Consider the following 23,175-nt stretch of genomic DNA (forward strand, 5'->3'; position numbering starts at 1 on the left):
CAAACTTTCTACCTGTTTCATAAATTCAGCCTCATGTACAAAGGCAGTTCTTTCACTCTACTTTTTCATGCCTATTTTATATGTGATTGTTAAAGACACTTTTATCTGCAGTGTAATAGAAAAACAGTGTTTGAAGGAGTAGATGAGAAAAAATAAGCATTCCTTGGTATTACTAACCTCAATTGTTAAAATGAACCTCACAAGGCAGACCCGCACCTTAACTTGTATATGTCACTGTTAACAAAATTTGCATTTGAAGCTCTCAAAATAATCTTAAGTACAGCCTATCTGATCATGGCTATTTACCCTCTCTGCGCCCCTGGTGCAGGCAGGGCTTCAACTGACCATCTCTTGACCCTCCCCAGATATTTGCATCGTATGAACAGCCTTCACATGCGATGGTCTCCTGTCACTGTTATCCCTTACATTCGTTTGCCTCATCATACTTCTCTCACAGCCTCTGTCACATCACGTTAGCTCTCAGTGCCATCCTGGGCTGCTCACAGCTTTTCTCAGCTGCCTTCTGCCCTCGACATCCTCCTCCTCCTTGTCCGGTGGTCCCTCGCCTGGCACATTCCCACCCTGATGCCTCCACCAGCCTCTTCACTTTGCCTCCACACTCCCTTGTTCTTCACCCAGCGTTGCTGTTTACATCTCCTCGCTGAGAGCAGCCCGTGGATCCCTCATCCATGATAATAAATGGAGATGGCAGGCTTTCCCAGCGAGCAAAGACTTCGGGTGGCTGCAGGCAGAAACGGGATGCATGGGAGTTCTTTGGGAGGGAGAAATGGACAACCTGCCACCAGCAGACCACTGTGAGAGCTGGCAGAATCAGCCCAAGTCCTGCTCTTCTCGGTGCACAAGAACTGCAGCCTGCAGTTCCCACACTTGCACCATAGAATCATAGAATCACAGAATCACAGAATTATTCTGGTTGGAAGAGACCCTCAAGATCATCAAGTCCAGCCACAACCTAATTCTAGCACTGAACCATGTCCCTAAGAACCTTGTCTACACACCTTTTAAACACCTATAGGGGTGGTGATTCCGCCACTTCCCTGGACAACCTGTTCCAATGCTTCACAACTCTTTCCATGAAGAAATATTTACTAATATCCAACCTGAACCTTACCTGGTACAACTTGAGGCCATTTCCTCTCATCCTATCACTTGCTACTGGGGAGAAGAGACCAACCCCCTCCATGCTCCAACCTCCTTTCACGTAGCTGTAGACAGCGATAAGGTCTCCCCTCAGCCTCCTTTTCTGCAGGCTCAACAGCCCCAGCTCCCTCAGCCGCTCCTCATCAGACTTGTGCTCCAGGCCCCTCACCAGCTTCATCACTCTGCAGTGGAACTCCATTCCTTCCATAGGTCCCATACCTTCAGGTGACACAGAACCTATAGGGCAGCATGCAACGGTACAGCGCTCGAGACAGGTCAAACCCCAGTGGCTCCTGAAGAAACTTTAATGTCTCTCAAAATTATAGAATCACGGAGACGTAAAGTGAAGGATAGAGATGTAAGCAGATATATGTCAGGCCAAGGAAAGGATCAATAACTATATTTTACTGCCAATAAGTGCAAAAGTCACTTTTGATAAGAACAATACCGTGTAAATCTCTGAACTACGTAATTCTGTCATATCACACGTTTTACTACTGCACAAAAAGGCATGTGATCTAAAACTGCATCGTATTTCAGTGTTCTTTTTTGTCCTTTTTTACGCACACATGTATATATACATATGTGAGAGAAAGAATTTTATTTACAGTATCACTATAGAATAAGAGCAGATGAACTGATTAGGACAGAAAACTAGTGATTTGAGGTCAATCTGCCTAGAACTGCTCCTGTAGGGAGCACCTAAATGCCCAGTGGCTGTTAAAACTTGGTGAGGAAGAAAAGCTGAAGTTCCTTAAAATGAAGTTTAGGACCTGAAGGTCCTGCTCACCAGCAGCCCTGTGCCCGCAGCCCTGTGCTTGCCACGCCTGCCTCTGCCTCGATACCCAGAGCACACCCGGGAGCTCCCTTCTTTCCAAAACTTCACAGAATTAGGAAAAACAATAAAATGCCAGATACTGCCTGTCACATGGTGATATACATTTTTTTCATGTAAAATAAAGATGGTGCTGTGTGCTAGGTTTATTCACATCTGGGGCAGAAGTGTTGCATTGTGTTAAACCGAACATGAAGGAGCACTTTGGTGAACTCAGAGAGGTGTGCATGTAGGATGATATAGCCTGCATGCTTTAAACTATGAAACGGAGGATTTATTTTATAAAAGTTAAATAGCCAGTAAATCTTAAAAAAAAAAATCCATATGGAATTACTAATTATAAGAAAGATTTTGCTTATTAAATGATTATCATTTTTAAAAACTCGTATTTGCTTTGTCAGAGAAAGCTTTTGATGCTTTGCATCTTATAATATTGTTTCTAATCTGAAGATCCCTAACCCAAATAGTAATCCATTTCCCTCGTTCACTGCTGCTCTTACTTTATTTTCAGAAAACTTTGTACAGTTTACGATATATTTTATTTGCCCTCTCAAGTACCTCAAAGATTATCAAGGTCCCTTTTTACCTTTTCTGCTATTAAATCTGTGTGCAAAATGAGTATGTTTATATATTGTAGGTGTTTAGTATTGCTGTGCTTATTCAATATTTTTTCCCTGTAGTGGGCTGTTCAGTGAGACAGTGTGAGTAGTTACTCAGCTTCATAATTACCATGAATATAATGAATAATTACTCATATTGCACACTGTTTCATTTTCAGTAATATTAAAGGCTAACTCATGAATGCCATTATATCCCTTTTAAATTGTTACCACTTTCAGTTAGCTGTGTCTTGCATGGTGTATTTTGCCACAGAAAGCCAGAGCAGTTTGCATGTCAGACTTTTCTGTAGGTCAAGCAAAAGTAATTACAATTTATTATTTCCTGCTAATGCAGATGACATGTATTTTCCTTTGATAAACTATCGTTATTCTTTACCAATTAAAATTAGGTGTGACCAAGTTTTTTAAGAACTGCCTGAAGTTCATTTTTTGGCGTATATTTAACTCGTGCTCTTTAACAGTGAGCATCATGTGGTCAGTCATTTATTACGCATTGTATGTGATAATCCATTAAGTATCTCAACGATTGATCATGTGCGTGCTTCAAATCTGTAGTTGCAAACCAGAGGCTTGTAAAGGCTCTTGCATGAACATTGTGTCACTCAGAGCTATAGATGTTTTTCGTTGTTGTTTTAGAGTATTTTTCTAATATGAGTAAAGAGTGTAGGCTTGATCTTGGTTTTATTATTCTCTCTATTTGAGCAGACAAATCTATTGCTCATAAAGTCTGACAAACTGAGATGGGAACTACCTACTCCCTCCAGAGCTCCATGAACATCATCATAAAGGGCATCATACTTTTTAATATATATATAACCTTTTCTGTATGCAGTACAACTTCTTCCACTTCAGGTACTGCCACCACAGTTTTATTAAAACAGAATTCCAGGGGAATACTTGAGGAAGACAGAAGTTTCATCTCAGGCAGGCGTGCAGGATTGCATCCTTGTAAGAAATGAAAGAGCTTGAAAGGAACTGCAGGAATGAGAGCCCTGGGATCTCAGCCCTCCTACCAGTGTTGGCGGAGCAAAATGGGGTTGTTTCTGTTTATTCTCCTGTTGGCTCTGGGAATCTTTTGTCTCTCCCTAGGCTGTCGCCAGGCTTTGGTGGGAGGAATGAGCAACAGGAGGTGGAGGTTTGAACCCAAACATGCTGAAGAAATCAATTCCCGAGCACACGCTGTAACCCCTTGCGTGCTAATGTGCAGAACCAGAGAATAATTTCTTCCTCCTGACAGGTTTTTGAAGAGCATTACGACTGAATTCAGTGGAGTCTGATCTGTTTGTGGGACCAGCCCTTTCAAAGCTGCAGTGCCTTAGAATTATAGAACCATTTTGGTTGGAAGAGACCCTCAAAATCATCGAGTCCAACCAATAACCTAACTCTGGCACTAAACCATGTCCCCAAGAACCTCATCTAAGCATCTTTTAAACACCTCCAGGGATGGTGACTCAACCACTTCCCTGGGCAGCCTGTTCCAGTGCTTGACAACCCATTCTGTGAAGCAGTTTTTTCCTAATATCCAGTCTATTTAGATGGGCATTCACGCGCCTGTCTCTGAGTCTCACAGCGCAGGTTAAGCAAATCACACACGTGGATGGCAACACCAGTGGCTGCTTGGGTTTAGACCTAACATAGGAACATTAGGTGCAAAACAGAGATTGTGAGTGATTTTAGGACTACATCATCCTGGGAAATCAGTGTTCAGAATCACTCTGAGATCCAGGAGACATTTGTCTTGCCTACAACCAGTTGTCTCAAACCACTCAGCTGAAATCCATCTTAATTTACCCTTCTCAGGTTTTACAAACAATCTTTTTTTCAGTCCTAAAACTTATTTGATGAACAGCCAGCCGTAGCTTTACATGTACTTCTCTTCTGTCTAATAATTTTTTCTCCCCCTTTTAAATAGATAATCTCATTTTCTTCTTAGAGACTATATAAAGGGGGTTTTATTTGTTTAATTCTGCTTTACAGTACTCAGAAGGGTTTGGCATTCAGCAGTAGATAAACAGATGAGTTTATTATTGTTTACTTGCAAAACTGATTGAATATAAATTCCTTATCATTATCTTTCTAAAGCTTGTTTATAGTACTCTTACAGTTTTCAGAAAATAGTCCCATTTTTCCTTATTTCCCATAATTCACATTTTTCTGACCTGCACTTTTATTCCGAAAAAAAATAGATATCCTCTTAAAACTGCAGAATCAAAGAGAGTAAATCCATAGAGGACACTTATCGTTAAAAAAAAAAAAAAATTACTCCTTTACTGTTCAATTGTCTGAGGATAACTCCTATCCACCCACACACTCCCTTGAGCCCCCGCATGGGATTGCTTAGGTGTTTTTATTAGCGGATAAGTAGTATTAGAGTTCAGCCTTTATAGGAACCATTTAGGTGGCATCAAAAGTAAAAATATGACCACAATAAAGAAAATGTAGTTCCCCTGGAATGGTATTTTCACTTGTCTTCTCTCTGCACATATAATAGGAACAACCCTGCCTAAATTTAAAATGTGTAAACACAACATCCATGAAGTTGCATGTCAACATTTCCCACATTAGCTGCAATTTGAGGCAGTACCTGGCTGAGGAAAGCGGCGTGTCATCCCAGGTGTGCTGGGTGCTGCTTTAGGAGAACACCCTTACCTGCCACCGTCAGTCCACTGTGCCCAGCGTATTAAGGCTGTCATTAATACAACTTCTTTAGAAATTCTGAAAGCTTTGATTTTTTTGTCATTAAAATGTCTCTGTGTACTTAGGCCGGCATTTTTAAGTGGACTGGCATGTCTGGCAAGCTGGTGACATATTTGTCAATGATAGGCAGCAGCAAGCCTTATCTTGTGAGCGCGCACCTTCCACAGTGTCACGGCTTTAAAATGTGCTCGTGGTGAAAAAATGCTGCATTTCAGGTTTAAGTATTGCTAAAAATAGCCTTCCAACTACAAATGGTGGTATTCCCACCCATGGTTATCTACCAGCTTAAGATGGCAATGGAGCATTGAACAGCTTATGAAAGACATGAACCACCTCCATTCATCCCAGCGGCTCTCTGAATCCTGCCAAATTCCCAGTGTCCCTACTTCAATGATTCAAACGCAGCTAAGTCAGGGAAATGTGTGGTGACGTGTCTGTCTTCTCAGCTGCTGGCAAAACAGTTACATGTTAAATTACAGGCTCAAATTGATGGCCTTCTCTTAAGCAGTTTGCAGCTCAGTCTGAGCCATCTATAAATAATTTAAAGAGTATAATTTAATCTGTGCAATGGATTCAGTGTGTTTCCCCTACATTTGGTGAGACCACATATATCTTACTAGTCGGTGTATTCAGATATCACTGAATAAAGTCCTCAAATTTTTCATCATGGACGCATAGGAAAGCACCTTTGTTCAGGAAAAATAATTAATCAAAAACTTTATTCCAACAATGTACTGAGAAGTAAACATCCAGTACTTAAAATTAAGCAGATGCTAAAGTGTTTGCCTGAGTCGTGGGACATCCTGGGACACATTCCCTGATTCATGTGTATTCTCAAGTATAAGAGTGCCTGGAGTTAATCTATCTGGGGACTTAATGATTAACACTGGCCTACAATTCACAGGATGCTCTTCCACACCAACTCCCTCTGTGGATACTTTCGACGTGCAGTTTGTGCAAGATAGTTTATCACATCTGTATTTGTAAACTTCCTTGTCCAAAATAGCGTCCCTTTGTAGATGAAAATTTAATTTTATCATTAAATACCATTTTCTTGATCTTGCAGAAGACTTACTTCACTCCAAATGCTCAATGTGCTTGGACTCCTAATGAGGGGAAAAAATACATCATCTGGCTATAGTGCTTGGATAAATTGAGCTCATTGTGACAGAAATATTTTGAATTCTCATAAAAGTTCTTGAAATGAAGCGCTTAGGCTAGAAAACAATAAATGAAACCACAACTGTAGGGGAAAAAAAGGAAAGGCAAACTATTAAATTATCCTGTTAATTGGCAATACCTTTAGACATAGATGCATTTAAAAACTGATGAACTTGCTTTGTTGGGAACTTTGTTACAGAACTCACTGATGCATGACACTGGGCTCCAAAAGCGCTTCCTAGATTTATGTGGAAAAGTACTTGCGAGGAAGAGTACTTCTTGTTGAATGTAGTGTTTTAATACCAGAAATCTACTACTTCTTCTGTTTGTTGTTTTGCCAAAGCTAGTTGATTTAATCCAAAGGGGCAAAATTTTGTTCAGTGTTTTGGAGAATGATTTTTTTAAAAAAATACAAGTAGAACAGATACTGTGTAATTTCCCTTGTATCCTCTCTTCTGCTTACTGATAAGTGGCCTGATCTCAGTCTTACTGAAATCACTGAGATTTCTGATACTGAAAAAAATCAGAGCAGGGGCATGCCTGTCATCAGTTTCCATTACTCTCCAGGGTTATTGCTGATGAGATAGACCACTGAAATTGTACATCTTAATTTCAGATGTTATGGACATGTCATTAAAACCATCTGGTTTGATTTGTCACTTGGATAGAGCTGATGGAGAAATCAGTCCTTGATGGAGACCCCCAAGAGGCTGTTTTTTATATTGTCCCTTTCTATCCCGTAGCTCTAGTGTTCATTCTGAACTAGAAAGTGGACTTCCATAGCTGAAATTCCTTTAAAATAAAAGGCCCAAATCTTTGACTTGATGAAGAAGCACATCATTTTAGGCTAAAAGAAGTGTTCTTCTCCTTGATTTGGTACATACAGGATCGCCCGGGAGACAATAAAAAATGAATAGAGAAATCCTCAAAATTAACTACAAAAAAGCAAAAGGTTTTTCACAAGCAATTCTACTGATTCAACTGTAACTTAAAATTTGGAAAGAAAAGCATCTTATTTGAGCAGCCTTTCTCAAAAATATTTCACTTTAATTTTTCCAGGATTCACTGATGGGATGCCTCCACATTTTTTTTCCAGCTTAATCTATTGGGTCAAATGGTGAACAGATGAAGACTGTAGAAGAATCTGTCTTCTTCTGCCTCCCTTCAAAGCATGAAGTACCTGTGGGCCAGAGTTATGAGCGTTGTCTAGATCACGGGCTGGAATAGCTTTTTATGGTCCCATACAAAAATAATGAGATTGATGAGACCAAAGCAAAAGGAAGCTCAGGAAACGTGTCCCATTCTCTCCTTGCACAAACCAGTTCCACCGCTGGCCAAAGGTGGAAGTGGCAGACTTTATTTTCTTTATTTTCTGATGAATATCCGTATCCCACCCAGTCTTTAACTGACAGTAGCAGAGTGCTGTTATTTCAACCAGGAAGGCAGAACATTAGTTCATATAATTTTTTAATTGCCTAATAATTGTGTAATTACTGGATTGAACACCATTGTACTTAGTCACGCTGTCTTTTCTAGGTAACGTTCCGGACGAGAATCTACCACTGTAATATTAACAGCCAAGGCGTCATCTGCCTGGACATTTTAAAAGACAACTGGAGCCCAGCATTAACCATTTCTAAAGTTCTCCTCTCCATTTGCTCCCTCCTCACAGACTGCAACCCAGGTAAGACCAATTAACTTTCACATTTGTGTTCATTCACAGTTCACGTTCAGTTGGATACTAGGACGCGGTCAGTGCACTGTTTTACTGCTATCTACTAAAAAAGACATAAATGTAAATTTTAAATTCCATTATTTAAATTAAGACATAGTATAGAAAGTAAGCATGATTTCAGGAGCTTAAGTTCATTTTTAGTACTTGAGAATAAAAATATTTTAATTCAAAAAGTGTAATCAGTAGAGAATACCTTGTAGTAGGCACTAATTTGGATATTACAACCAGGATATTAGTACCAAGAAATACTAATGAGTTAATAAATATTGAAAATTAAAGCTTTCATTTAAATATGCTGATAATATGGTCTCTGAAAATAATATTAATAGTACTGACAATGATAGATATCTAACACAGACTCTACAAATAATGAAAATTAATTTAAATTAGGTTTATTCAATATCCTGGACAGCCAGTATGAGTATTCAAAGCAAGGTGTCATTCTTATTAACTAGCATAGCACTTAACCTCTTCCCTCAGCTCTTTTAGATTTGTTTTCTGCCATTGACCACTAGATCTGTAATTTCCACTTTCTCTTACCCTATTTACCAGTGAATGATTCTGACTATATCCTTGGAAAATTGTAGTATATAGAAATTAATAAGGAATCATTAAAGAAAAATTAAGTGATCTATCTACACATTGTGAGGGTTGTTGCTGGTTTATTTTTTCATCGTACACTTCAATTTTCTTTTTTAATTTGCCATCTGTTTTTAAACCTTTAGGTTTCCTGTTTTTAAACTTTTCTCCTCAACCAAAGGGCTAAAAACTGCTTTGCAAAGGGCAGAATGTGAGATTGTATAATCAGGGGCTGAGTTAAAAGCTGTAACAGAAGACTGAATTATTTCAAAGCTCAAAATCAGGTGAAAGTGAGCAAAAATGCAATTGACCGTGTTTATTTTCATGTGAGTTTGTTGCTGTATATAGCATTAAAATCCGTGGCATTCCTTCCAGCTAAGGATAGAGGAGCCCTGTGTTACCATTTCAGGCACGTTTATTTCAGATGGGCTGGATGCTCTCTGCTTATGACTCTGAAAGATTGACTTCTGCTAGGGTCTACCCCAAAATCTGCATAGGTGCCTGTAGGAAATCAGTTGGACTGGTGGCAGAAGTGTAAAGAAAAGCAACTGAGTATTTGCTTATGTGTCTTAGAGACCAGGTAAGGGGCTAGAGACGCCGCAAAGCTGCATTGAGACTGAGGAACTGGCAATACATTTGCTCTCGTTCATGGTCACGTCTCTGTGGAGAGATACAGGCTGCTTGAACGCTGGCCACTTGCCAGTGGTGATTTGAAATTTAGAAATTTACTACCTCTGCCCTCTTGATCTTTTTCTTTCCCTTAGACTATTTTACAGATCCTGTCAAGCCGCAGTTTTAGCTGAGCAAGTGTGTAAGAGGAACACTGACAACAGTTGCCCATAATATATTATCATGTGCACCAAGCTATACTGAAAATGGAAGGTTACTCTTTTCTTCAGTTTCTTTTAGTTAGTAGCCTTAAGCATTGTTGTGACCATAGCAAATAGAACGATTTAATGATGTTTCATTTTCAAACACTTAATTACAAAGTAGTTTTGGATTTTTTTAATGGATCATGTTAAAATTTTTCTATGATTTTTTGAGGAATGAAGGCCATTTCTTAATTTGTGTTGTGAATTCCCCTCTTACGAAGAGTTGATGACAGGTGACTGTGAACTGCTGAGTCATTTTTGCTTTCCTCTGAGATTGCCTGTTTAGTGTTAGATACTTTTTATATTAAAAAGTGAACTTTGAGTGTTAGTGATGTACAACAGGGGGCTTGCAAACACTTAAAAGCTCTTGCTTTTCAGCGTACTGCCCAATATGCTACAGCTTGTTCTGGTCGTACTGCCTGTCTCATTATTTTTTTATGACATTTTATCATTAATAAGTTATTGGTTCCATGCCATCCAGATGGAACATGATAGATAGATAGAGAGATAGACAGATAGATAGATAGACAGATAGATAGATACATCACTGAGATACATATCACTGAGATATATCACATACATATACTCGTATATATGTACAGAAACACACATCTATGTTTTCTCCTCTCTGTCAGCTGGGTTAAACTTTTTAATCCCTCAGTCCTCTCTTCATCTACCTAGTCTGCCCCTTTCTAGAGGCAGAATCCCAACCGGGCTCTTGATTTGATAAGCAATTTTGAACTCTTTGTTCACCATTCATCAGCAGAAGCAGATCAGATCAAATGGAAAGGCAACACTGAATCTCCCACAAACATAAACACTTGGGATAGGCGAGTTTTCCACCCCCAGCCTCTCTGAAGGGAAAAATCAAGTATCAGTTACCTCCTAGTCTTACATTTATGCAAATCTTCATTAGAACAACAAATAGCAGTAAGAATGGCAGCTAATTAACCCTCAGTCACACACAGTGATTAAACAGAGCTGGAGCACAGCTGCAGCTTCATTGGCAAGTGCTGCTATTCTTCTGCAGCAGGCTGAGCAAATGAAAAGAGGTATTTGCTCCTGCCGCTCCTGTCATTCACACAGTAATCTGCAAAAGCCACGGAGAGAGTCTCTTTCCTCCCCGGTTATACATCACCGCCCTTTGTTCCCTATCACTCCAGGCAGGAGCGAGTTTGTCCTTTTTAAACAACTAATACTATCCTTTACTCATAAGCTGTCTCAGACCCTTCAGCCCTGATTATTATTAATTGTCTCTGTTTTGCTTGGCAGTATCAGCCAGTAAATTGCGTTAATGAAACGTCTGAATTTTCTAACAGCTGGCCGACTTTTTCGTGGGGGGAAGGGGTGCTGTAGGGTTTGCGTATGAGTGAACATGTGTGAATTATCTGGGAGTGCGAGAGCGCCAACTGGAATGCTATCAGAGAGATGGGAAAGATGATGGGATACGCTAGCATTCAATCCAGGGATTCATATTTTTCTTTAAGGTGGCACTCTGGGGCATAGCACACATCTCCTGCAAAGCCGGGGGCAAGAGGGGGAGGGCAATCCTGTAAATATTTTGGCATGTGCACAAGCAACCCTACAAAACCTGGTAGATAGAGTCATCTGAATGAACCCAAATATGTAAGTGCTCATACGCTATGTGCTTGAGTGCTACAATATTTACTTCCAGTGTTAGCTGCTAGAACTTGCCTATGTGGGCAGTCAGTTACTTCAGAGAAACTCCCCTCTTTAAAAATGTGTTAAGTCACAAAAAAATGACTTATTGGAGTAAAAATCAACTGTACTTTAAGTATACAAGCAGAGCCTAGGGAGTGTAAATTCCCACACTGCCTTAATCCAAAAGAGCTTTCAAGTGTGGATGGGCCCTGAGGTTTTATATTTTTACTGAGCTTCAAGTACGAAAACAAATTAATTATTTTTTTATTTAGAGAGCTGGTGATGCTGATCTGAGTTGAAATGCTTACTGTTTTCACTTGGTCATTGCCACCTCAGCCCTGCCAAAGGTTCTCAAGCCCCAGGAAAATTCTTATTTGCAAATGCTTCAGAGAAAGTATATTGAAACACCAGTGAGACTGCGCTGCAACTTTTTTTCTTTTCTTGGTCTCCTTCTTCACATATTCCAAGTCTGAACTCGGCTGGCCTGATCATCCCTGATGTCTGAACAGTCTAATATCGAATCATGTCTGCTTAATAACACGTGGCTAAGCCTTGATTAGGACATCAGAACAAAACCTGCATCTCCCTCACACCAGCCTCTTCCTTTCTGGTGTCATCCTCTGCCTCTAGCTCCTTACCATTTTCTATACACACATGTTCCATGGCCAGTGGGGATTGTATCCCTCAATTTTAGGGAAGGGAAGGGAAGGGAAGGGAAGGGAAGGGAAGGGAAGGGAAGGGAAGGGAAGGGAAGGGAAGGGAAGGAAAGGAAAGGAAAAGGAAAAGGAAAAGGAAAAGGAAAAGGAAAAGCTTTTGCTAGAAAAGTTAGCCTCCAGGAAAGCAAATGCATGACCTGACAGTGGTACCAGCTTCACCTGGATCAGCACTAGCCAGGTTAGCTGGTCTGACTCTGCTCTCAGACACTTCAGTGGCAAATCATACTAGCAGTGTAAAGCAGCTTGTCTCTTTTCATCCTTTAAATTCACCTGAAAGTATGATACAGTTTGTTCAGTGTAACACATAAAGTTTGCTGTGAACCTAGATTAGGACTGAAGCATATGTGTCCTCACAGGTAATATAAGAGTAAATGAGTTGGATGGATACTGCTACATTACCTTGATATAAGGCACATCAATTTTTATTGGAGTTGCAGTTGCTCAGCACATCTGAAAAGTAGACTGCTTACATTAAAAAACTTTGCAAAGCAAATTGTGGTTTTCAAATAAAATACACCTTGATTTAAAGTATATATGCTGTTTTTTACAAGTTCTACCATGAATCATGACTTTGCCAGATTGTTTCATACTTTGTTAGCCCACATTAAGTAATATGGCTGTGCATTTTAATGACTTACATTTATCTATGCATAGATAAACAAAGCCAACATACTTAGATTATGGAGATCTTTACTGGTCTCACTAATAGACATGAGACATCCTTTCAAGCTTGCTTTATATGCATCATCCTTATGTTTTGCCTTTATCTACCAGAATAGGTATAATTGCCAATTTGTTGCTGTTTTTCTATTGCAATTATAAGTTATCCTTGTGGTTTGGCATGTTTTAAGTTTTCCTAAATATTTTCTGCCAAAAAATTATTAATGCCCTCACCAGCACCTGCATGAGAGTGCTGGTATTTAGGAGAGTTTAGAGATGGGATGCAATCATTACAATATCCTTTTTTTGGTTTTGGTTTTTTTTTTTTTAATCTTTTTTGTTTTCCTAAAGATTTGTAAGGTTCTGCACTCTTACTGCTGAGAGTAGAAAATCCCAGTTCTGTCATGCTTTGCGGAAAAGGATTCAATAGTGTGATTTAATGCTTATCTTTGGTCCTCAATGGGATCTGAAACAGCACTCTGGAGAGTGACTTTTCAAAGGTATTTGCCCTGCTAGAAAGTTGCTGGAATTGCTGCTCTGTTTCCAGGACCTTTGCAAAACAGTAGTAGGTGGGGACATCTACCCATTTGTATGAGGTATTGACAGGTAAATCTAGATAGGGCAGTTAAGGATGTCCCTTGCTGGCCCCCGCACCACCCGTGGAATTGTCTTCTGCCCACCCCAGGCAAAGGGAAGCAGGTTCCTTTGAACTCTCTCAGGAAAGCCCATCTCCAACTGGGAGCTGGAGCGAGGCTGCCAACCTTCGCCTTGATGCCCACTGACACACTCCTTTCTCCTGACTCTGCTTTGGCCTGATGTCTCTGGTACAGGGGCATTAACATCCAAAATTGCCATGGCCACTTACAAAGCAAGCATGTGTTGACACATTAGGTTCCACGGGAGTATCTCTGTTTTTTCAGCCAATAAGCTCCAGGCATACTAACATGCATTTTAATACACTAATAGATGTCCACTGTATCAATAAAAAAGATGTATTTTCAGAATTACTGAGAGATTTGAAAGCACTAGCCTGTCCAAAAAAAAAGTTTAAAAATAAATCTAAGACAGCTTATTAAAGGAAAATGTAACATAGCTGTAAAAATAAAATCTGTTCCATGCTGGAGCGTTTGGCTGGGAGTGAGAATTTGGCTGACTTGTGGTCACAGCTCTGCTGTTTGGCTTCTGTGTTCAAACACTAAAATAGCTACCCAGTCCCGGGTAATGAAGAACAGGTCCGTGCCCCTCGCCACTCAGCAGACTGGATGTATCTTTTTTCTCTGTGTTCTTCTATATATCTCGTATGCATGGTGTTTCTCCTCATCTGGTGCTTCTCCATAGCAGAGGCTGCTTTCTGTCAGTGCCGGTTCACGTCAGATGTTCCTTCTGCAATTTTTTAGACTTCCCAATTATCATTCCTTCTTTTCCCCTCACCCGCAGTTGTGAAGTGAATTTAGAAACTCTGGATGACAGCAAGTTCAAGGGATGAGCCACTTTTCATTTTCCTCATTCTTGTAATTTTTCCCCTTCAAGCCATAATCTGCACATTTTGCTATTATCAAAAAGCTTTGCTTCAGAATCCAATCTGATTTTTTTTTCCTTCTCATTTAGCAGCTTAACATCATTGTTCAGTTTATCAAATAGGACTCTAAGTCTTCTCTGTGCACAAATGTATTTTGTACTGGTTTGTAATGAAATCTTGTTTCCTTTTACAACATTTTTGTCAAGACATATAGAAGACAAGAAAATCATAAATACTCCTGAAATAATCCAGAAGATATTTGAGTAGATTTGTCGAACATTGTTAATATCCTGGAAAGTGACTGAAATACTTAGAAGTTGGCAAAACAATATTTAATTTGTCCCATTTTATAAGGCTGGCCAACCCCTGCTACTTTGATTCTTCCCTGGCACCCACAGGCTACCAGGTGCAATGTCACAGCACAGCACTATCAGACATACAACAAAATAATCTCGTTTGCCATATATCCTTTTTGTAAGCAGCAGAGGGTTGTGTAAACAACGAAATTGCTCTGTTGTCTGAGATTATTTATACTCTTTAGCTTGGAGCTCGTTTTCCCTTTTCTTCAGAGTTTGTATACTGTGCTCTCTCAGGAAACGGACAGGTTTCTGGGCTGTTTCAGCACAATGGAAAATGCTCTTTTTGTATCTGGAGCAGGAAAATACTCTATGCCATGTCACTCAAGCACAGCAACAAGTAAGGGACAGTAGACAAAAGTCAGAGCAGCGAGGAATCAATTCATGTAGTAATTTTTGTTTTGTTTTGTTATAAGTTCCAATGTAACCTTTCTGTTCCTTTTAAAATCTCTGCCTTGGGTTGTCTCCAGGTACAACGAGCTCACTCCGGTGGCTCTTGCTTAGCAAATACAGAATGTAGTGTGTGGTTGCTCAGTTACCTTGGTGCTGCTGGATGGGTGCATGTGCCTGACTGTTTTACCTAAAGGCCATTGTAATAAGTTGTCCAAAAGGATCACAAAATGAAAACACAGCACAAAGCTGATAGTTTCGTTCTGCTGTTAGTGAACACAGAATGACGTCCAGGGCAGGATTGCCTTGGGAAAAACCCATCACCATCAACTCATTCATATGAGCAAAATGAACCCATCAATTGCAACAAAGTTCTTTTTGCTAGAAAGTACCTATTTATCTTTTAATATTGTATGTTCCCCTGCCAGTTCTGAAGAACCTGCTGTATATTTATTGAAGTAATATGTCCATATTTGTACTGATCGTATCAAATATTCTACGGTTGATCTTCACAAATCCTTGCTAGTCTATCAGTAGTTTCTCTTTCCATTCCTTTTAAAAGATACTGTACTATACTATCTGTACTGTACTGTAGTATGTATACTATACTAATTGCTATTCTATAGTTTGAATCAGAGTTTCTTGTATTCTGAGCTGGATACACAGCACCAATATGTTAAAGGCATTTAGGCACCTAAAGATGCCAGCAGACAGCCGGCAGGGTTAGCAGAACTTCCCGTGGGTTTTAGGCATCTAAAGCCTTCCTTGGAGTGTCTCTGCACTGCCAGGAAGAGACTCTCTGTACATCTGGTCTTTAAATGTTTGCAGACACGTACACCTATATGTCTTAAATTCTGTGGACCTGCTCTATAAACATGCAATTAAATGTATGTGAATGCAAGCAGTGCAGCAGCACATTATGAAAATCATGCATAGATAAGCATCGAAAGAGAATGAATTTGCTTTGCCATGAAGAGCCGATGAAACTGTTACAAGATTTTGTTCTTATCAGTTGACTAAGTCCCCTCGACATGAACCCGTGACTGTAGGGATTACTGTAACAGCAGGAAAAACATTTGTGAACTGTCATCCCTTTAGTAGTTCTCAGGAAAATACGTCTTGGAATATCTCCTAATTATGTGTGCAGGGGGAGGAGGCTTGGATCAGGATTACTATTTATGTTGGCCTAAATCTTTGCTCTTTTCAGTTGCACATTGACAACACCTTATGGGTAGAAGAGCGTTGTTCGTGAGCATAGAAGCTGCTCATGTGTTCAGATTTAGGCTATTCAAAGCTCACAAGACATCATTAAAAAGATTAATGCAACTAGAGAAGTAAGATTGTTTAGAAATTGTTAGTTTTAAACCCCCCATTATGGTTTCGGAAGTCTACAGTCTGTTTAAATAATTTTTTCTCTCAAAAATGTCTGGAGTTATTTACATAAGAAAATTGGTGGATTTATGTAATTTAGAAATAGAATGGTAGAGATTACTTTTTAAAAATAAAATATGCAATCTGGATTTTGTGGTATCCAAGGCACAAAGCAGTCATTAGCTGTAGCTCCAGATACCAGTCACACACGCACTTACCCTGTTCTTTTTTTAACTGGTGCATCTGTAACTCTACAAAGAAAAATCACTAGAAGGAGAAATATAGTCATTCTGTAGGAGAAAAACAGTACTATTCGGTTCAGTCAGGTATGTTGCCTGTAACTGCTCATTGCTCAGTGGTTCAGTGAAAAATGTAAAATTCCCTTAAAGCACTTTACTCACACAGTAACATACTGGAGAGGAAATTCCCTCCTCACCACAGCTAACGATCAGATTATGTGTTGAAGCATGAGCAGTAATAGCCTTTGCAATGGTGACTTAGGTGGTGCCATGACTAGTGTGGTTTTTAATTCTTTTTTAATTTTCCTAAATTGCCTTCTAATATTCCTACACTATATTCTTGCATGTGTTTAACTATTTGATGTATGAAACATATACTTTCTTTTAACTTTTACTAAATTCGTTGCATTTTTGTTTGTGTTCTTTTCTTACTATGGAGAAGAGACCGCTTTTTTTTTTTTAATAACCTTCTTTACAAAATTACTTGTCACACCTTATTTTGTCTTTTTTTTTTTTTTCAGAGGAAATAAACTTAGATTTCAACCATTCCTGAAATGGGAAAGGCGTAACCATGCTGCTAATGATTTCTTCTCCTTTTTTGTTTTCTTGTCCTCTTTAGTTTTTATTTAAGATGAGGTGACAAAAATTGAACTTCACACATAATAATACCAAACCATCAGTTTATTAAATGGCATCTGATTAAATCAGAAATTGACTAAAATCCAAATCAGTAAAGAGTTTTTGTACATCTCTGTCAAGAAATAAATGTAAAGGGGTATAATTGGCACTCAGGAGAGAGAAGAGTCTTGTCACTACCCTTAACTGTTCCTCATTTTTCTTATTCCTCAAAAGGGGCTTCTATAACATACAAAGTTCAGCCTTATCACAAAATGAAAGTAAAGATGGAAAAAAATACAACTGGAATTTTGTAGTTTTTTTGATTGGTTGTGGTTTTTTACATGAAGCTTATAAAAGCTATATGATAAATATACATACAGGGTTTTTAAAAGTTTGTGCACTTCTGCTCAAGAAGCACAGGCTTTCTAAGAGCTTTACCTTAACCACTGTCAAATTGAAAGTACTTGAGAAAATGCGAGAGTGATGGATGTTACAAATACAAAAGGTTACAATTCATTTTCCTTCCAATAAGCATGTGTAATTTAAAATAGTACCAGTGGAGGTTTTCTATGCCTATTACCTCAGAGAGAAGACAGGTAATTTAGTGAATACACGTAATAAATCTTTGTGTGAACCAAGACCAAAATAAGTTATTAATGTTAAATGTTTAACAATGTGAAGTATTTAAATAAAGCTATTAATTATTTCCCATATATATTATAATAATAATAATAATATAGAATCCTAGCTTAATTTGAATGGATTACAAGATACAAAGTAAACTGCCTTTTACTTTCAAAATACACTCCAATTAATTTACAGTCATTACATGTATTTTCTTTGTTTCATGCAGGTTTTGTCTAGCCAATATAGACATCTCCTTAATTACATTGGAGTCTTTTGATTGAAGTAGATATAACAGATCTGGTCTTAACCAATTCTACTGGGTATATTTTCTCACTAACAGACCCATACGTATTTAAGGGAAAAATAATTAAAACTAGAAAATCAATAATGTAGGCATCACATTTTACCTGTATTCCTTCACTTAATTCTCTAATCTCATAATAATTTAATCTGATATTCATTATTCCCAGTTAGTACAAAGAACTCAAATCTCAGCTGGAATAAACCCTGAATTTTTGTACGCCAGATTTTTCACTTAGACTTTGTTCCATTTTACTAAGTGTGGGTTTTGGTTTTTTCTCTGTACCTTTTTTAACTTGTAGGTAAGGACATATTTTCAAATTTCATGCCATATGCTTCTAATTGCCTATGAACCACCTTCAGGACCCTGATTAGCACAACTATTTTTAAGGCTGCTTCTTCCTGTTCTTAAAATACAATTATTCTTGTTTCACCATAGAAATCACACTGCTCCACATTCTTTAAGCTCCTGAAAAGAAGCCTGCTACCTTTGGCTCTCTAACAGATTCACAAGAATGTAGTCAGTCCTAAAAAGCAAAATTTATAATCCTGGATATAATTATCTTAGCTATTAAATCGTTTAGTCTCTCACTGTCTTGAATAAAATTTGAGAAATTATTATTCCTGAGTCATTCAGATTCTACCTTCAGAGATGATTTACACTACTGCAAAACATATCTTTTATTTTGCATGGCTAATTTTCTGCATTATTCAGCAGGGGAGGAGGAAATGATTGTTTGTGTTTTACAGTTTTGCAGATCTATCAAAGGCAACAAATAAAACAAATTATATGCAGTGTGTGTTTCAGAATCCCTATTTTCACAGCAAATTAAGTTCAGGCACTTTAACTGGAGTAGCAGACAGTTACTTAAATAGCAAAATGTATGCTGTAATTGTCCCAAATTTAAGGATGGTCTGTACTGTAAGATTTCAAATTCATATGCATTACAGAAATAGAGCTCTGATCAGTAAATTATTTGTAAAATTTTCCATCTCTACAAGGCTTAGAAAAAGGCCTTTCTATGGAGTGGAGCATTTGCAACTTTAAGATTAATTAGATTTTGGAAAATTCTCAAGGGCTGGAATCCTCAGTCTTTATAATACCTATTAACGTGGCATGAAAGTAGAAGTTACTATAAGGCACAATATTATACTAGCAGAAGGAATGCCTTCATGAACTTCCATGTCTTTTCCATCTCTACCTTGTATAATTTTTTTTTCTACAGCTCAGTCTTAGGACTTTTTATGCAAATGCCTGAAATCATTTGGCAAAGTGATCATCATTTAGTCAGGCATAACAATGGAGTCAGTGTGACCTCTCATGCAGGAAAGATAGGATTTGCAAATAAAGTTATTTTACCTGTTACTAAATATGAAATTATTGCTGTAAATATCATAAATTCAATCTTTATTCAGCGTTGCCATGTAACTTCATTGCAACTAATCCAGGAGCTAACCCTGCCTACATGTTGAATACTAATTATATTGTTTAACCTCTTTTTCCTTCTAGTCCTATTAGAACCTGTTTGTAGTGAAACCTAATTATATTTGTGTTCTGAAGTTAATTTAGAATTGGATAGTCCATTTGGTTACTAAAATGGGGTTATTTTCTCACTCACCTGCTGATGGCTCAGTCATTGCCAGAGCTCGCACCACCCCGCTCCCTTCATAGGATGTCCCATGTCACCTCAGTGATCAGCCTCCAGGAATATCACCGTCACTGTTTTGATCTTCAGGGCAAGATGGCACTCTGGGTTTCGTACTTTCTTGAGCCACTGTATGTTGATACAAGTATCTTCCCTGGATGCCTCTTTTGGTAGGGCAGTGTTAACTGCAAACTCTGCAGCACTTGAGGGATCAAGAGTTCACCACTCTGGACTGTCAGTAATCTATCAAGTGTACACGTTAGCAGTGATGCTGACTCCAGAGGTCCTTGTCCCATACTCTGCTGGGATGGCACCTGTTCCCTACATTTATATCACAGTGACGTTTTGGATGACCCCTCAAGAATAGTATGGACCACAGATGCAGGTGGCAATGTGAGACACAGTCCCAACATGCAGCACACAACTAGGCTCAAACAACCCATGCCTGCAGTCCAGAAAAGCCCCAGGAAGCCAGGCCCATCAACGAGAGCATCTGGGCCGTTCCAACAAAAACCCCGAACAAATTAGTTTCCAGGCATTTTCCTTCTACCATTTCTTGATGCAGATATAAACTTAGACACATCTGAGCCAGATACAGCCTGCAACTTCCTTCCACATGTTCCCTGGGAGAAAGGGAGGTATAGAGAGGGAACTGTATAGAGAGGCCTGACTGGTTTTGAGTTATTATTGGTATTCGTAACAGTAAGAGGTGTGTTAATGCAAGGCACACCCAAGTTCCTATTTCTCTTCCAAGGGATGTTCAACTTGCCAAGGGATTTCAGGCCCTGGCCTATGAAAAAAAAGTCCTATTGGCCTTTAGTAAGGATAAAATTCTTCACCAGCCCCCCCTTTTGTAAATAAAAGCCTCTCGTATTCTTTTGACATTTTGCATGGGATTCCTAATAACAGTTTTGGATTTAAATGTGTGAAATTAATAACAAGATTTAATAGGACAAGAAGGAGAAAATCAGATTAAACTAAAATAAGCAGCATTCAGAACATGTATAGGCTTTTCTATTTACTCCAATGATTAGTTGCAATAAAGCAACAAAGGGATAGATTCAAGAGCAGGATTCAGATGACTCCTACATCTCACCTAAGATGATCCTGATGTGTTTAAGTTGAAGATTTTGGTATTGCTCACGTTCAAACCCTTCTCCTAAAAGTAAGATGCCAGTGTGTAAATTCCACCAAAGACCAGAACATGCAGTAACACTTCCTCCCTTCCCTGTCCCTTGAGAATCCACATGGTAAGTGTGGATCCTGTTGGACTTCCTGGTTTTTCTGTGTAGTAATCTACATTTGGTGCATGTGATTATAGTGTCTAACACTATACAAAGCATGGCCACAGGCAATGCCTTTGCACCCAGTTGCTTTGGGATTAAACTGTTTGTTTGAGATGTGTAAGACCCATAGGTCACACCTTTGCCTGGAGATGATAATTAGTGGAAGGTGAGAAAACACAAATTCAGAAGAAAAGTGGTTCTTTTTTCTTTAAATGAAAGAAACGCTAAACATTCTGGAATTCCTGTAGAATAGCTATCTCTCTTAATAAATCTTTAGACAAAAATAAAATCTACAGCATTTTTCTGAAAATATAGTTATGACCCTATGGATACATGCCAGTTACATTATGGATGGTAGCATTTTTGTTGCTTGAAAGCATTTTGAGCTCAGAGTGCTGAGATTTCCTTATTATCCACCCCTAGTCACCTTCTACAAGGTAAATGCATATTGCCATCACTTTTTCTGCAAATTTTATCAAGCCTTGTGCCATGTAATATCTTTCTTATCAAGTTCTTATTTAGTAACACCTTTTTATTATTTTTTTCTAATAACAATGACTGTTTCTCAATTGAGTTCATTATTATGAACAGATACGTTGCTAATGTATCTGTCCTTTTAATTTTGAGACGCATCCAAGCATCAAAGTGAAGTGTGTTATTTCAGAACTTTAATTGTTCCAGCATGCTGGCACTTCTAATAGGTGCATGTTCTTCCTTAATTAAAGACAACTCTTCAAGATCAGTACACTGTGCCCCGTTGATCCATGATTGCCTCAGCTAACTCCCAGGCAGCCAGTGAAGTTTATAGAAATCCTACTAAAAACTGAAGACTGGGAAAAAACCTTATTCTTTAAACAAGAATGATTTCCCTTGGCAAGGTACAGAGATGAATCACTGCCAACGCTTTCCTTTAAGAGCCATGTTAATAAAATTGGGCCAGATAATACTCCTTATTTCTGAAACATCTTTTTCTTAGGCAGCCTCATATTTCACACAGATCTGTGGTAGGTAGGCTGACAGCAATCAAATGCAAGCCTTGGGAGAGGAATGACTTTCTCCTTCCATGTATCCAAAATAGGTATTTTAGTAAATGGACGTTTTCTAAGATGGATTTGCAGAGCTCTTTTTTTTTTTCTTGATGGTACGTAACATTTTCCTCCAGACAACAACTTGAACATTGGAATCAAGTCACACATGCCTTAATATTTGGGTAACTTTGATCATTGTATGAACTAACAGAAGTCAAATGTGTTTCTGACAACTCCGTGGAGCTTAAAAATTAGAGTTAAGTCAAGAATATCAGTCTCTTTACAATACACATCTATATAGCCCCATTTACCACAGTATCCAGATACCTCACAATTTTTAGCATTTTTATTCTCAGAATATCCTGGGTGATGTAGAAGCAACAGTCCAGCTTTACAGATGGGAAACTGAGGCACCACTGTAAGACCACTTAACTTTCCTTGGAGTCATCATGATGACTTGAAAACCATGAAGACCAAGAATCACAGAATGGTTGGGGTTGGAAGGGACCTCTGGAGATCATCCAGTCCAACCCACCTGCTAAAGCAGGTTCACCCAGAGCAGATCACACAGGAATGTGTCCAGGCAGGTTTTGAACATCTCCAGAGAAGGAGACTCCACAACCTCTCTGGGCAGCCTGTTCCAGTGCTCTGGCACCCTCACCGTGAAGAAGTTTCTCCTCAAAGGAGCACTCTGGAGTTTCATCTCTTGCAAGCAGTGTGACATGACGGCTTCCGTGCTTACATGCCCAGACGTGCACCCTGGCTACACCTTGGCTGTACAACAGAACAAAACCTCAGGGTCTTCCATGCTTTATCTCACCCTCCCCTTCTCCTCCTGCACTTGCTCTGATTTTTCCGAGGAAAAAGACTTTAGGTGTATAGCTCGAGAGATAGCCAAGGGCCAGATGGCTGAGTGGCCACGACTATGGGATGTACTGCTGAACACAACTTCATAGGAAGCCTGGTGCAAAACTGTAAGTTTCCTTTAGCCTTGCATTAAAACAGTGACCACTAGGTTGGCTTTCCTATGTGGGTACAAAAACTTTTGGCAAACTTAGGCTTTGAAGTTACGCAGTCTCCAAGCTACAGTATATAGC

General features: G+C 38.9%; 1 protein-coding gene across 2 annotated transcripts in view; it reads left to right on the forward strand.

The window, feature by feature from the left end:
• LOC135985436 (ubiquitin-conjugating enzyme E2 E2) overlaps nucleotides 1-23,175 on the forward strand; it is a 210,477-nt gene that overhangs the window by 178,592 nt on the left and 8,710 nt on the right. For both annotated transcript variants that reach the window (XM_065628763.1, XM_065628765.1), the window contains exon 5: nucleotides 8,011-8,158. In XM_065628763.1, the coding sequence (XP_065484835.1) occupies nucleotides 8,011-8,158 (148 nt within the window). The remainder of the gene's footprint in view (nucleotides 1-8,010; nucleotides 8,159-23,175) is intronic.

Source organism: Caloenas nicobarica, chromosome 2 (genome assembly GCF_036013445.1).
Source record: "Caloenas nicobarica isolate bCalNic1 chromosome 2, bCalNic1.hap1, whole genome shotgun sequence".
NCBI lineage: Eukaryota > Metazoa > Chordata > Aves > Columbiformes > Columbidae > Caloenas > Caloenas nicobarica.